We start from the raw sequence: 13,776 nt of genomic DNA, 5'->3' as shown, positions 1-13,776 counted from the left end.
GTGAGCTTACCACACGGAAATATCGAGATATAACACAAGCTCGCCTAGACAGACAGTAACGAAAATTACATACCCACAAACAGACAAATCCATTTCTATAAACGAAAATAAGACACTAATTATTGTTCTACAATAACAAACTAATACTCCAAATTACCTCAATATCATTACGAATAATTATTTTAATGTACAATGATAGCGCTTATCCGGTACAGACATTACTATCTATGACTAATGTATGACGTCATTGGTCAAAGCCGACGGGTTGTATCCCCTGCTTCACTAGACCCCAAATTTCGGCATGTATGCGTACGGCGACGGACTGGGATTTCTCCTGTCACGAAGCGGGTATCGAGTTGACGGTAAACACTTAACAGTTGGAAGACCAGGAGTCGTCGTTAAAATGGACGAGGCGAAATTTGGGAAAAGGAAACAAAACAATAGACGTGAAATTGTAGGAAATGGAATGTTCGACGGAATTCAGTGAGGGCAAAAAAAAAAAAAAAGAATGCGGCGGGACGTCAGAGATGCAATCCCACGATATGGCAGAAAGATTAATAAACATTTTGCGGTTAACTAGCAGAGAAAATGTTCCCTAGAGCAGATCGCCAGAAAAAAAAATTACACTATAACCTCGTTAGCGGGAACTCGCATAAGACGAACTCGCGGTTAACGCGAAAAAAATATTGGTCCCACCAGGAATACATTAATTCTAATGATATGTTTTATTGGTTAACACGAATTTCGGGTATTGTAGGTAGGTAGCCGCGATTATCACCTCAACAATCGGCGCATGCTGGACATTGTAAGACATGCAATAATGTGTGCAGCAGCATTTAGGAACGCACTCAGTGCCAGATTTGACAGGTGCTCTGTTAGTAGTAGCCGTATCGAGTTGGAATACTGAATAAAAACTACAGTTAACAACCGGTACTGTAGCACGTACGTTTCTAGCATTTGTAGACTTAGAGAAAGCTTTTGACAATGTTGATTGGAATACTCTCTTTCAAATTCTAAAGGTACAGAAACCAGATGGCAGTTATAAGAGTCGAGGGACATGATTGGGAAGCAGTGGTTGGGAAGGGAGTAAGACAGGGTTGTAGCCTCTCCCCGGTGTTATTCAATCTGTATATTGAGCAAGCAGTAAAGGAAACAAAACAAAAATTCGGAGTAGGTATTAAAATCCATGGAGAAGAAATAAAAACTTTGAGGTTCGCCGATGACATTGTAATTCTGTCAGAGACAGCAAAGGACTTGGAAGAGCAGTTGAACGGAATGGACAGCGTCTTGAAGGGAGGATATAAGATGAACATCAACAAAAGCAAAACGTGGATAATGGAATGCAGTCGAACTAAGTCGAGTGATGCTGAGGGTATTAGATTAGGAATTGAGACACTTAAAATAGCAAAGGAGTTATGCTATTTGGGGAGCAAAATAACTGATGATGGTCGAAGTAGAGAGGATATAAAATGTAGAAAGGGCAATGGCAAGGAAAGCGTTTCTGAAGAAGAGAAATTTGTTAACTTCGAGTATAGATTTAAGTGTCAGGAAGTCATTTCTGAAAGTATTTGTATGGAGTGTAGCCATGTATGGAAGTGAAACATGGACGGTAAATAGTTTGGACAAGAAGAGAATAGAAGCTTTCGAAATGTGGTGCTACAGAAGAATGCTGAAGATTAGATGGGTAGATCACATAACTAATGATGAAGTATTGAATAGGATTGGGGAGAAGAGAAGCTTGTGGCACAACTTGACCAGTAGAAGGGATCGGTTGGTAGGACATGTTCTGAGGCGTCAAGGGATCACCGATGTAGTATTGGAGGGCAGCGTGGAGGGTAAAAATCATAGGGGGAGACCACGAGATGAATACACTAAGCAGATTCAGAAGGATGTAGGTTGCAGTAGGTACGGGGAGATGAAGAAGCTTGCACAGGATAGAGTAGCATGGAGAGCTGCATCAAACCAATCTCAGGACTGAAGACCACAACAACAACAACAACAACAACAACGGTAGCACGCGAAAATGGCAAAGAGGAAACGGACAGCTCTAAATATACAGTTAAAGCTTAAGATTCTAGATGAAGTGGACCGTGGTACCAAGAAAACAGCAATTGCAGAGCAGTTTGGAATACCAAAGTCTACTTTATCTACGATTATTAAGTATCGAGAAACAAATCTAAATGACTTCGTACCACCAAGTATGAAGACATCGAGACGTTACTGCTAGAATGGTTCAATCTTATGCGTGCATGTAACATACCTTTAACTGGCTCTGTGATTCAGTCAAAAGCAAATGTTATTGCTGAAGATATGGGCATCAAACACTTGCGTTGTTCTGCTGGTTGGTTGTATCGGTTCCAAGAGAGACATTCAATTTCATCTGTACAAATTTGTGGTGAAGCAAATAAAGTTGATGAAGAAAGTGCGAACAGCTGGTTGCATGAATTCAACCGAGTGAGGGAAAAGTATGCCTCGTGTGATGTGTTTAACGTGGATGAAACTGAATTTTTCTACAATCTTTTTCCAAATTACACCCTGGGGATAAAAGGTGATAAGTGTCACGGTGGAGCACGAAGCAAAAAACGTGTGACTGTTGTACTGTGCTGTAATGCTGACAGCTGTGAGAAGTTTCGTCCTTGGGTTATCGGTAAATCCGAGAAACCACGTTGTTTTAAAAAACATAAATATGGACACTTTACCTTGCATCTACTGTCACCACAAGAAAGCATGGATCGATGGCACATCATTTCGCAAGTGGCTTTTTCGTTTCAACAGTCGAATGATTGCTCAAAATAGACATGTTCTCCGTACATTGGACAGATGTACTGCCCATAACGTTAATGATCTGAACCTATCCAACATAAAGGTTCAGTTTTTTCCACCCAACGCCACAAGCCGCCTTCAGCCTTTGGACCAAGGCATTATCTCTCTCATAAAGAGATCTTATCGCAAGCGACTTGTAAGAGCTGCAATTCGTGCGCTGAAAACAATAGTGCAACCCCAAATTCGAATCTGCTTGACGCAATAAAATCCCATCACAGCAGCCTGGAACTCGCAAGGGACCATCCCCATCGCACCCCCCTCAGATTTAGTTATAAGTTGGCACAGTGGATAGGCCTTGAAAAACTGAACACAGATCAATCGAGAAAACAGGAAGAAGTTGTGTGGAACTATGAAAAAATAAGCAAAATATACAAACTGGGTCGTCCATGCGTAAGATAGGCAACATTAAGGGCAATGTGAGGTGAGGAGAGCCGTGGTCCTGCTTAAGGATGTTTAAATCTCCAAACTCTGTTAATATTTTATTGCTCAATATTTTTAATTTCCAGTTAGAGTTTTTTTCTGCACACTCCATCAATATGTAAACGTGATTTTATTTATTGATTTCCTCCATGTATAACTGTTAGTAGGATTCTGCACTGTCTGCAGATATGAATGTGGCATTTAGTCACTACCAACTTACAGAGAACGTGTTAATAATTTCAAGAAAATTGTTACTCACACTTTTGAGACCTTCACACCTACATCTGGACTGCGAGGTGACACAAGCATCAAATGTCTCAGTTCTGTCTGATTTGCACTGACTAATCTCTCCTGCTGTGTTCACTTGTAGACGTCCGTATTCCACTCAATTCTGTCCTATTGCATAATCTTTTGGGTACTGTAGATAAAATCCCCCCCCCCCCATGAACCACGGAAGGGGAGGCTTGTGTGCTTCAGTGATACAGATGGCCGTACCGTAGGTGCAACCACAACGGAGGGGTATCTGTTGAGAGGCCAGACAAACGTGTGGTTCCTGAAGAGGGGCAGCAGCCTTTTCAGTAGTTGCAGGGGCAACAGTCTGGATGATTGACTGATCTGGCCTTGTAACAATAACCAAAACGGCCTTGCTGTGCTGGTACTGCGAACGGCTGGAAGCAAGGGGAAACTACGGCCGTAATTTTTCCCAAGGGCATGCAGCTTTACTGTATGATTAAATGATGATGGCGTCCTCTTGGGTAAAATATTCCGTACGTAAAATAGTCCCCCATTCGGATCTCTGGGCAGAGAACTCAGGAGGACATTGTTATCTGGAGAAAGAAAGCTGGAGTTCTACGGATCGGAGCATGGAATGTCAGATCCCTTAATCGGGCAGGTAGGTTAGAAAATTTAAAAAGGGAAATGGATAGGTTGAAGTTAGATAGGGGTAATGCAGGAGTAAGTATAATAACGAATAAAAAAAATAGGAGTGTGGGTAAGCTACTACAAACAGCATAGTGAACGCATTATTGTGGCCAAGATAGACATGAAGCCCACGCCTACTACAGTAGTAAAAGTTTATATGCCAACTAGCTCTGCAGATGACGAAGAAATTGAAGAAATGTATGATGAAATAAAAGAAATTATACAGGTAGTGAAAGGAGACAAAAATTTAAGTCATGGGTGACTGGAATTAGAGATTAGCAAAAGGGAGAGAAGGAAACATAGTAGGTGAATATGGATTGGGGGTTAGAAATGAAAGGAAGCCGCCTGGTAGAATTTTGCACAGAGTATAACTTAATCATAGCTAACACTTGGTTCAAGAATCATATAAGAAGGTTGTATACATGGAAGAATCCTGGAGATACTAAAAGGTATCAGATAGATTATATAATGGGGCAGATGTGGACTCTGACCACAGTCTATTGGTTATGAACTGTAGATTAAAACTGATGAAACTGCAAAAAGGTGTCAATATAAGGAGATGTGACCTGGATAAACTGACTAAACCAGCGTTTCAGGGAGAGCATAAGGGAACAATTGACAGGAATGGGGGAAAGAAATACAGTAGAAGAAGAATGGGTAGCTTTGAGGGATGGAATAGGGAAGGAAGCAGAGGATCAAGTAGGTAAAAAATCGAGGGCTAGTAGAAATCCTTGGGTAACAGAAGAAATATTGAATTTAATTGATGAAAGGAGAAAATATAAAAATGCAGTAAATGAAGCAGGCAAAAAGGAATACACATGCCTCAAAAATGAGATCGACAGGAAGTGCAAAATGGCTAAGCAGGGATGGCTAGAGGACAAATGTAAGGATGTAGAGGCTTATCTCACTAGGGGTAAGATAGAAACTGCCTACAGGAAAATTAAAGAGACCTATGGAGAAAAGAGAACCACTTGTATGAATATCAAGAGCTCAGATGAAAATCCAGTTCTAAGCAAAGAAGGGAAAGCAGAAAGGTGGAAGGAGTATATAGAGGGTCTATACAGGGGCGATGTACTTGAGGACAATATTATGGAAATGGAAGAGGATGTAGATGGAGATCAAATAGGAGATATGATACTGTGTGAGGAGTTTTACAGAACACTGAAAGACCCGAGTCGAAACAAGGCTCCGGGAGTAGTCAACATTCCATTAGAACTACTGACAGCCTTGAGAGAGCCAGTCCTGACAAAACTCTACCACTTGGTGAGCAAGATGTATGAGGCAGGCGAAATACCCTCAGACTTCAAGACGAATATAATAATTCTGATCCCAAAGAAAGTGGGTGTTGACAGATGTGAAAATTACCGAACTATCAGTTTAATAAGTCACAGGTGCAAAATACTAACGTGAATTCTTTACAGACTAATGGAAAAACTGGTAGAAGCCAACCTCAGGGAAGATCAGCTTGGATTCCGTAGAAATATTGGAACACGTGAGACAATACTGACCTTACGAAAGGCAAACCTACGTTCCTAGCATTTGTAGATTTAGAGAAAGCTTTTGACAATGTTGACTGGATTACTCTCTTCCAAATTCTGAGGGTGGCAGGTGTCAAATACAGGGACCAAAAGGCTATTTACAATTTGTACAGAAACCAGACGGCAGTTATAAGCGTTGAGGGACATGAACAGGAAGCAGTGGTTGGGAAGGGAGTGAGACAGGGTTGTAGCCTCTCCCCGATGTTATTCAATCTATATATTGAGCAAGCAGTAAAGGAGATAAAAGAAAAATTCGGAGTAGGTATTAAAAATCCACAGCGAAGAAATAAAAACTTTGAGGTTTGCTAATGACAGTATAATTCTGTCAGTGACAGCAAAGGACTTGGAAGAACAGTTGAACGGAATGTACAGTGTCTTGAAAGGAGGATATAAGATGAACATCAACAAAAGCAAAACAAGGATAATGGAATGTAGTCGAATTAAGTCGGGTGATGCTGAGGGAATTAGATTAGGAAATGAGGCACTTAAAGTAGTAAAGGAGTTTTGCTATTTGGGGAGCAAAATAACTGATGATGGTCGAAGTAGAGAGGATATAAAATGTAGACTGGCAATGGCAAGGAAAGCATTTCTGAAGAAGAGAAATTTGTTAACATTGAATGCACAAACAGTGCCCGAACTCTTACGGGAATTGGCAACATGCCGCGAGTAATGAGTATAATGGGCGGGGACACTATGAATGTAGTGCGGGACAATACGTTGAGAATGTGGGTTTCGTCGTAAGAGTGCCAGAGATAAATCCCTGCAGTCACGCTATCCTCTGTGTCCTCGGTGGCTTGTATTGATAGAGCGTCTGCCATGTAAGCAGGAGATCCCGGGTTTGAGTCCCGGTCGGGGCACACATTTTCATCTGTCCCAGTTGACGTATGTCAACGCCTGTAAGCAGTTAAGGGTGTTCATTTCATTGTAATAAAATAGTAGTGTTTAGGTTTTGAAACCACATATCACACTGAGTGCATTTGTCATTATATTTAGGTTCTGCATCAAGTGCCTCCTCATTATAAACTTCAGTAAATTTTGTAGATGTTGGTTCTGTAAAACTTTGTGCAACTTCTTCCACTTTTCTTTCTACATACTGTTGTGTTCTTGTGCTTCTTATCTTACCTGGCCATTTATAAGGGGACCTATTAGATGCTAAATAAGATATGCTAACATTCAACACATCAACTACTTCACACTCAGGAATATAAACATCTGCATAGTCTTCCTCAGATCACATTCCAGTGATGATGATTATTCAGGTTGCCTACAACAAGAAGTTCAGTGAAATTTCTTGTTGTAGTGAGTATAACCATTCCTGCACAAAGGATGTGATGGTAACACAGTTACTTCAGGACCGAGGTATTTCTGCAACACCTCTGACCGATTTCCAACAATTGGGAAGCGTTTTCACTCTCTTAAACACCATCTTCTTGTCTTTCTTCATCTTCCGCACACATCATTCTTTCATTCCTGTTTTTCCTCACTGACATCGTATCTGACAAAAAGTTCAAACAAAAAAACAAAACTCTGTGCAGAACAATTCATGTGCAACTTCTCATTCGTTTGTTATAAATGGAAGAAAGATGGAAACAGTGTTGTCAATATGCATGTTCTACATTAGAAATTCAGTGATGTGAAATATGCAGAATGTTGAAAAATTTCTGACACTTTACACAGAAAAAATATTACCCACTTTGATAGCAGTAACTACTAACACATTAAGCAAAGAATATATTGCACAGTTTTTATGAGTTTAAAATGAAAATATTTTATTTATTAACACAGGTGATACAGATGTCTGATGTACATTTTTTCCACAGAAATTCACGATTGAGTTAATGTGGCTTGTACGAGGGCCGTTCAGAAAGTAACCTCCAGTTGATTTAAAAAAATACACCAAGTTAAATAAAAATATTTTAATATATACATCTTACAACTACATCTTTGCACTATTTTTCTACATAGTCTCCATAGCGATTGAGGCACTTATTGTATCTCTTCACAAGCTTTGAAATTCCTTCTGCATAAAAATCACCCGCTTGTGCCTGGAGCCAGCCTGTGACCGCATCTTTGAGCTCTTCGTCGTCATCAAACCGCTGTGACCCGAGCCATTTCTTCAAATGCATGAAATGGTGATAATCACTTGGCGCCAGGTCTGGGCTGTAAGGTGGATGGTTGATAACGTCCCACTTGAAGGACTCAAGAAGGGCCGTTGATCTGCGAGCAGAGTGAGGACGGGCGTTATCGTGCAAAAAAACGATACCGGAAGTCAGCATACCACGGCGTTTGTTCTGTATAGCCCGTCGTAACTTTTTTATTGTTTCACAGTACACGTCTTGATTAATGGTCGTACCACGTTCCATGAATTCAACCAACAACACCCCTTTGGCATCCCAAAACACCGTTGCCATCAGTTTTCTGGCAGAAAAATCTTGCGAGGCTTTTCTTGGTTTGGTAGGCGAATTTGAATGTGCCCACATCTTTGATTGTTCTTTTGTCTCAGGGTTCACGTACTTAATCCAGGTTTCGTCACCGGTCATGATTCTGTTTAACAATGGTTCTCCTTCGTCCTCATAACGTGACAGAAAGTCTAATGCAGAGGCCATTCTTTGAGTTTTGTGCTGGTCGGTAAGAATTTTGGGCGCCCATCGTGCACAGAACTTACGGTAACCCAATCTTGCTGTCACTATCTCGTACAAGAGAGTCTTAGAAATCTGTGGAAAACCAGTAGACAACTCCGACATTGAGAAACGTCGATTTTCACGAACTTTTGCATCAACTGTCTGAACGAGTTCGTCAGTCACCAATGATGGTCTACCACTCCTCTCTTCATCATGAACGTTTTCTCGTCCACTTTTAAATAAACGTACCCATTCACGGACAACTCCTTCACTCATAACTCTTGGTCCATACACGGCACAAAGCTCACGATGAATAGCTGCTGCAGAATATACTTTGGCTGTAAAAAACCTTATGACAGCACGCACTTCACATTTGGCGGGGTTTTCTATTGCAGCACACATTTCAAACTGCCACAAAAACTAAACTAGCGCAGGTACGACGTACACTCGACCACGGCTTGATGCCGACTGACCTGTTGAGTGCGTGAACGCACAGATGGCGTCGCTACTCCCCCCACAACCCGCACTGTGACCAATCGGAGGTTACTTTCTGAACCGCCCTCGTATAATTTGACATGAAATTGCCCTGCCTGACATTCTCTTGCATACCTTAAATAAAAGTGACACGCACAAAATCTTTAGCGATACTTATTCTGTGGAATAACTGTTAACTTTCTGTCCACAGAAATGGAATCGCCAACACTCGCCTGCAACCCGCCAGACGACGTACTGTTTTGCGTCTTTGCCTATCTGCCCATCCCAGAGTTGGTCCGATGTGCTACTGTGTGCAAGCAGTGGTACAAAATTGTGACAGGGTTCACCCACCTGTGGAAAGGGAAAAGGTACGTCAGCAATAGAAGTCCGAGAGAATCTGCCGAGACGTGTGCCGTATTGTCCATCGTACCGCTGTTGCAGGAAATCGAAATCAAGGTGGCGAAAATGTTTGAGGTGAAAATTTACTACCCGCAGTTGTTTTTGTCAGTGACCAATATGTCTGACATACGAGCTGTGCAGGACTGTCAGAGACTAGGGTCTACGCACGTGACAACTGATCTCAGCATTGCAGATATCGTCTTCTCTTCTCGTTCGCCTATCTGTTTTACAGCGCTCCGGACGCTGAAGATCGTCAGAGGGAACCCGACACTGACACTCTTCAAGCCGGGCACTAGGGCGGAATGTGCCATCATCTCTGCCCTGGAGCTGTGCCCGTTTCTCACGGAGCTGAGCCTCGACGTAGAGTCCCTGTCGGCGAACTACTTGGACTCTCTGGAAGGGCTCGGCCGGCTGGAGGTTCTGAGAATCCACTGCCGCAGTCTGAACGACCTGACATTCCTACGGCACTGCTCGGATAAACTGGAGGAACTGGAACTGGAAAGTTGCGACGACTTGCCGTCGGCTGCGTACGCGGAGCTCCGCCACCTCGGGAAACTGCAGATGTTGCGGCTGTGCGACTGCCGTGTGGGGGGAGCGGACATGGAGGTGGCCGCGGCAGGTCTGAGGTCTCTCGAGAAGCTACAGTTGGACCGTTGCGGAATGCTCTCGGACCTGTCCTTCTTGCGGTTCTGCAGCCAGCTGCGGGAGCTCCGCGTCGAGGCCGAGGACGTGGTGCTGACTGGTCTGAAGCACCTGCCCACCGGACTCCGCTCGCTCTGTCTCGTCAACAACGCTCTGACCGGTGACGAACTCTCCGAGGTGCTCCCGTTCCTGCGGCTGCTCGAGGAACTGAACCTCTGCAATACGGAGCTGGTCCAACTGGGCTTCCTCCGCTACTGTCGCAGACTGCGCCGCCTCTGCCTCAAGAACTCTACCTGGCCCGACACGTCGGAACTGTCGAGCCCGTGCAATCTGACGCGGCTCGAGACGTTGGTCCGAGAAGGTGCGGGGACGATGTGGACGTACTCTCCGGAACGGTGTCGTCACTGCCGCGACTGGACACTCTGTCGCTGGCCTACGTACAGGACGCCGCCGGGAGGTCCCTCAGCCAGTGGTCGCAACGTCGCACTTTGTTGCTTTTCTGAGTTTACGGGTTGGAGGTGGATGCCCGTTGGGAACTTGAACACCTGAATAATTTGAACCTTTCTCCTTGTATGTCACCACTTAGTGTGCAACTTTACCAGTGAAGTCATCCAATTGAGTATGCCCCAAGTAAAAATCTATTGCTCGGATTGCTTTGTATAAACTTCTGTTACACGAGCTTTTCTAAGCAGAGGTGTCAACACCTGTATAGATTGATGTATATTTATTTGCCACGTATGTTCATTTGCTCAATAAATGTTTCCCTGTGTAGTAGTGTGTGTGTGCACCATTTTCTATCTTACTGGCAGATTAAAACTGTGTGCCATGTCAGGATACAAACTCGAACCTCACTTTTTGTGAGTTCTCCAGTCACGTTCCACAATATCCCACACAACTTCACTTCTGCCACTACCACTTCTCCTACCATCCAAAGTTAAAAAGGACTTCCCTGCATACTTTACTGGCCTAGCACACCTAAGAAAAAAGATGTGGAGGGAAACCGTTTACAAAAAGAACCTCTGAACTGCTGAGTGAACACTTAACTCTGGAAACTACACCTTTGCTTTGGCTAATCTGTTTCTCAAAAGTCTCACTTCTTCTAGTAGTTGCTAGTCCTGTGAGGTATGCAGAAGAATATCTGTGATATTTGGATGGTAGTACAAGAGGAGAAAGAGTCGTGACTACAAAACTGAATAAGTAAGAGTATTGCTCGTGATGGCAAGGTTTTGGCCTCAAGTTCCAGTGCAGCATACAGTTTTAATCTGCCAAGAATGTTTTCTGCAAGTGATATTTGAACGATTTCTCATTGAATATATGACCCTCCCCTAATTTAACCTCTCATTTATAGGTGCAGAGTGTGTGTGTGTGTGTGTGTGTGTGTGTGTGTGTGTGTGTGTGTGTGTGTGTGTGTGTCATAACATATCACTTTACACTGTAGAGATCTGTTACACTTAATAGTTCCCCATTGAGATGGATGATGCTATGGGAGTCGTAGCTCCTTCGGTATTCTGTTCCAAACGTATAATTAAAATTCATAACACCTTACTTTGCAGTGAATTAGTCTCTATATTTTAAAAGATCTTCAACCCATCTTAGGTTTGTTTCAAACTGTTAAGTGTACGTGGGCTTAAATTAGTCCGTGGATTTAACTTTCAATCCAGTCAGAAGAATTCTGTTTTCACACTTCATACCATCTTGTTCTCTTCTAAATTTATTAACAGGAATATGTGCAAAAACACACACACACACACACACACACACACACACACACACACACACACACACACACGTTTGTCTGTACCATAAAGTACATTCCGTGTTCGACTAATTACTGCTAATCGTTGTTACTCATGAAACAGGTAAGTCATTCTTCAGCATAGAAAATTAATCCACGTTGGTTGAAGCCATTAGGCCAGAGAAATTGCAGAGAGACCAATTACATCAAAGTAAAGACCTCCCCATAAGAACATTTACAAACCAAACCATGTAGTTCAGCACTCGTATAAAAATATTCGAAACTGCGATTACTAACAATTAATTTAGCTTCTGAAAACCTGCTAAGCCTGAATACATGCATTTCATCATCCAGAAGCTTATCTATAAATATGTGCCCTTCTTCTAGATTTTACAGCATCTAACAAGTACTCTTGGTTTTGCTAAAGTTGTAAGCAAGCTAGTTTTATGTACATGACACTACTTATATAATCGTAAATTGTTTTGGTGCGAAGTTGAAGACCAAGAGGGACTTGTAATTCTTTGTTGCTCCTTACTGAATACTTGTGTTCTCTATGTCTTATGTAGACAACAAAACTCAGGTGCGCACTCCGTTCATTCATTTCGCCAAATATGTAACTATCCGGGTAAATTCTTCTGCATTACTACCTCAGTGTGAGTCTTCAAATAATGGCATCCTATCATTGTAAAACAGTTGAACACACTACATCATGCAGAAAAATGTTAACACCACAATTCTAAATGGTTACCGTGATATTGTTCCTCTATCTCGTTTTACTTCTATTACGGTCTAGGTCCTACCTCGATGGCATGTTGTGGCCTTCAGTCCAGAGACTGGTTGGATGCAGCTCTCCATGCTACTCTATCTTGTGCAAGCTTCTTCTTCTTCTTCTCCAAGTAACTACTGCAACCTACATCCTTCTGAATCTGCTTAGTGTATTCATCTCTTGGTATCCCTCTACGATTTTTACCGTCCATGCTGCCCTCCAATACTAACTTGGTGATCCCTCGATGCCTCAGAACATGTCCTACCAACTGATCCCTTCTTCTAGACAAGTTGTGCCACAAATTCCTCTTCTCCACAATTCTATTCAGTACCTCCTCATTAGTTACTTGCTCTACCCATGTAACCTTCAGCATTCCTCTGTAGTACTACATTTCGAAAGCTTCTATTCTCTTCTTGTCTAAACTATTTATTGTCCCTGTTTCACTTCAATTCATGGCTGCACTCCATACAAATACTTTTAGAAAAGACTTCCTGACACTTAGATCTGTACTAGATGTTAACAATATTTCTCTTATTCAGAAACGCTTTCCTTGTCACTGCCAATCTACATTTTACATCCTCCCTACTTCAACCATCATGTTTTTATTTTATTTTTTTTAATACAAGGAAGGCAGCCATTGAGCGGCTACACATATTTTATGTAAGTTATTCTGTATTCTACTAAAATAAACTAATTGTTAACACAAAATTAATTTCCTTGTAATAGTTGTCACCTCAAATGCAGTGGCTAATTATTTTTAATAAGTGTTTTTTCAGTAATTTGTGCTGCGAGAAACTCATCTTCCGATGCAGCCTCTGGTCGGCCATTATGCGCCGAAGTATTAATTTATTTTTCAGTGTTAACATTAACTGTAAATGCGAGACGTTTCGTTATAAGAACCTCTTTAAATTGCAACAAATAATTAATTTATGTTAAAGTTCATGTTTTTTAAATTATACAGATTCCATGAGTTTGGTAAGTTTTATCTTGGCCGCTCCACAGCAGCAATCAAAATTCTCTCAAGCCTTGCTTTGCAATCAGTAAATAGAAATTAACAAAATTACATTCAATTCAGTTAACGGCAACTATGTTTTAGTCATCACGGTCAAAATCTAAAGTTGGTACATGAATAACTGAGGCCCTTCAAGAACCCATTTCATATTTACTTATGCACGTAAGTAAAAGTGATTAGAAAAAACAATATCCCTGAGAGAAAGAATCATGCTGATAAGTTAAAATAAAAATATATAAATTTATATATGTAATTTTTTTTGTATGTGACGTAACGAATAACACCGACATCACACTCCCCAAATAGCAAAACCCATCTACTACTTTAAATGTCTCATTTCCTAATCTAATTCCCTCAGAATCACCTGATTTAATTAGATTACATTCAATTATCCTTGTTTTGCTTTTGTTGATGTTAATCTTATA

General features: G+C 41.7%; 1 protein-coding gene across 3 annotated transcripts in view; it reads left to right on the top strand.

Moving 5' to 3' along the window:
• The window catches only part of LOC126426685 (S-phase kinase-associated protein 2-like), a 192,618-nt gene that overhangs the window by 9,936 nt on the left and 168,906 nt on the right, over nucleotides 1–13,776 (top strand). Inside the window, exon 2 of one of the 3 annotated variants that reach the window (XM_050088586.1) lies at nucleotides 9,009–10,051. In XM_050088586.1, coding sequence (XP_049944543.1) covers nucleotides 9,011–10,051 — 1,041 coding nt within the window. In that variant the 5' untranslated portion in view covers nucleotides 9,009–9,010. Of the gene's footprint in view, nucleotides 1–9,008; nucleotides 10,610–13,776 lie in introns of those variants that run through there. The other 2 variants (XM_050088587.1, XM_050088588.1) reach the window with 2 other exon arrangements.

The sequence above is a fragment of the Schistocerca serialis genome, chromosome 11 (assembly GCF_023864345.2).
Source record: "Schistocerca serialis cubense isolate TAMUIC-IGC-003099 chromosome 11, iqSchSeri2.2, whole genome shotgun sequence".
Taxonomy (NCBI): domain Eukaryota; kingdom Metazoa; phylum Arthropoda; class Insecta; order Orthoptera; family Acrididae; genus Schistocerca; species Schistocerca serialis.
The sequence above is the reverse complement of the archived record's forward strand: the minus strand, read 5'-3'. Positions and strand labels throughout refer to the sequence as shown.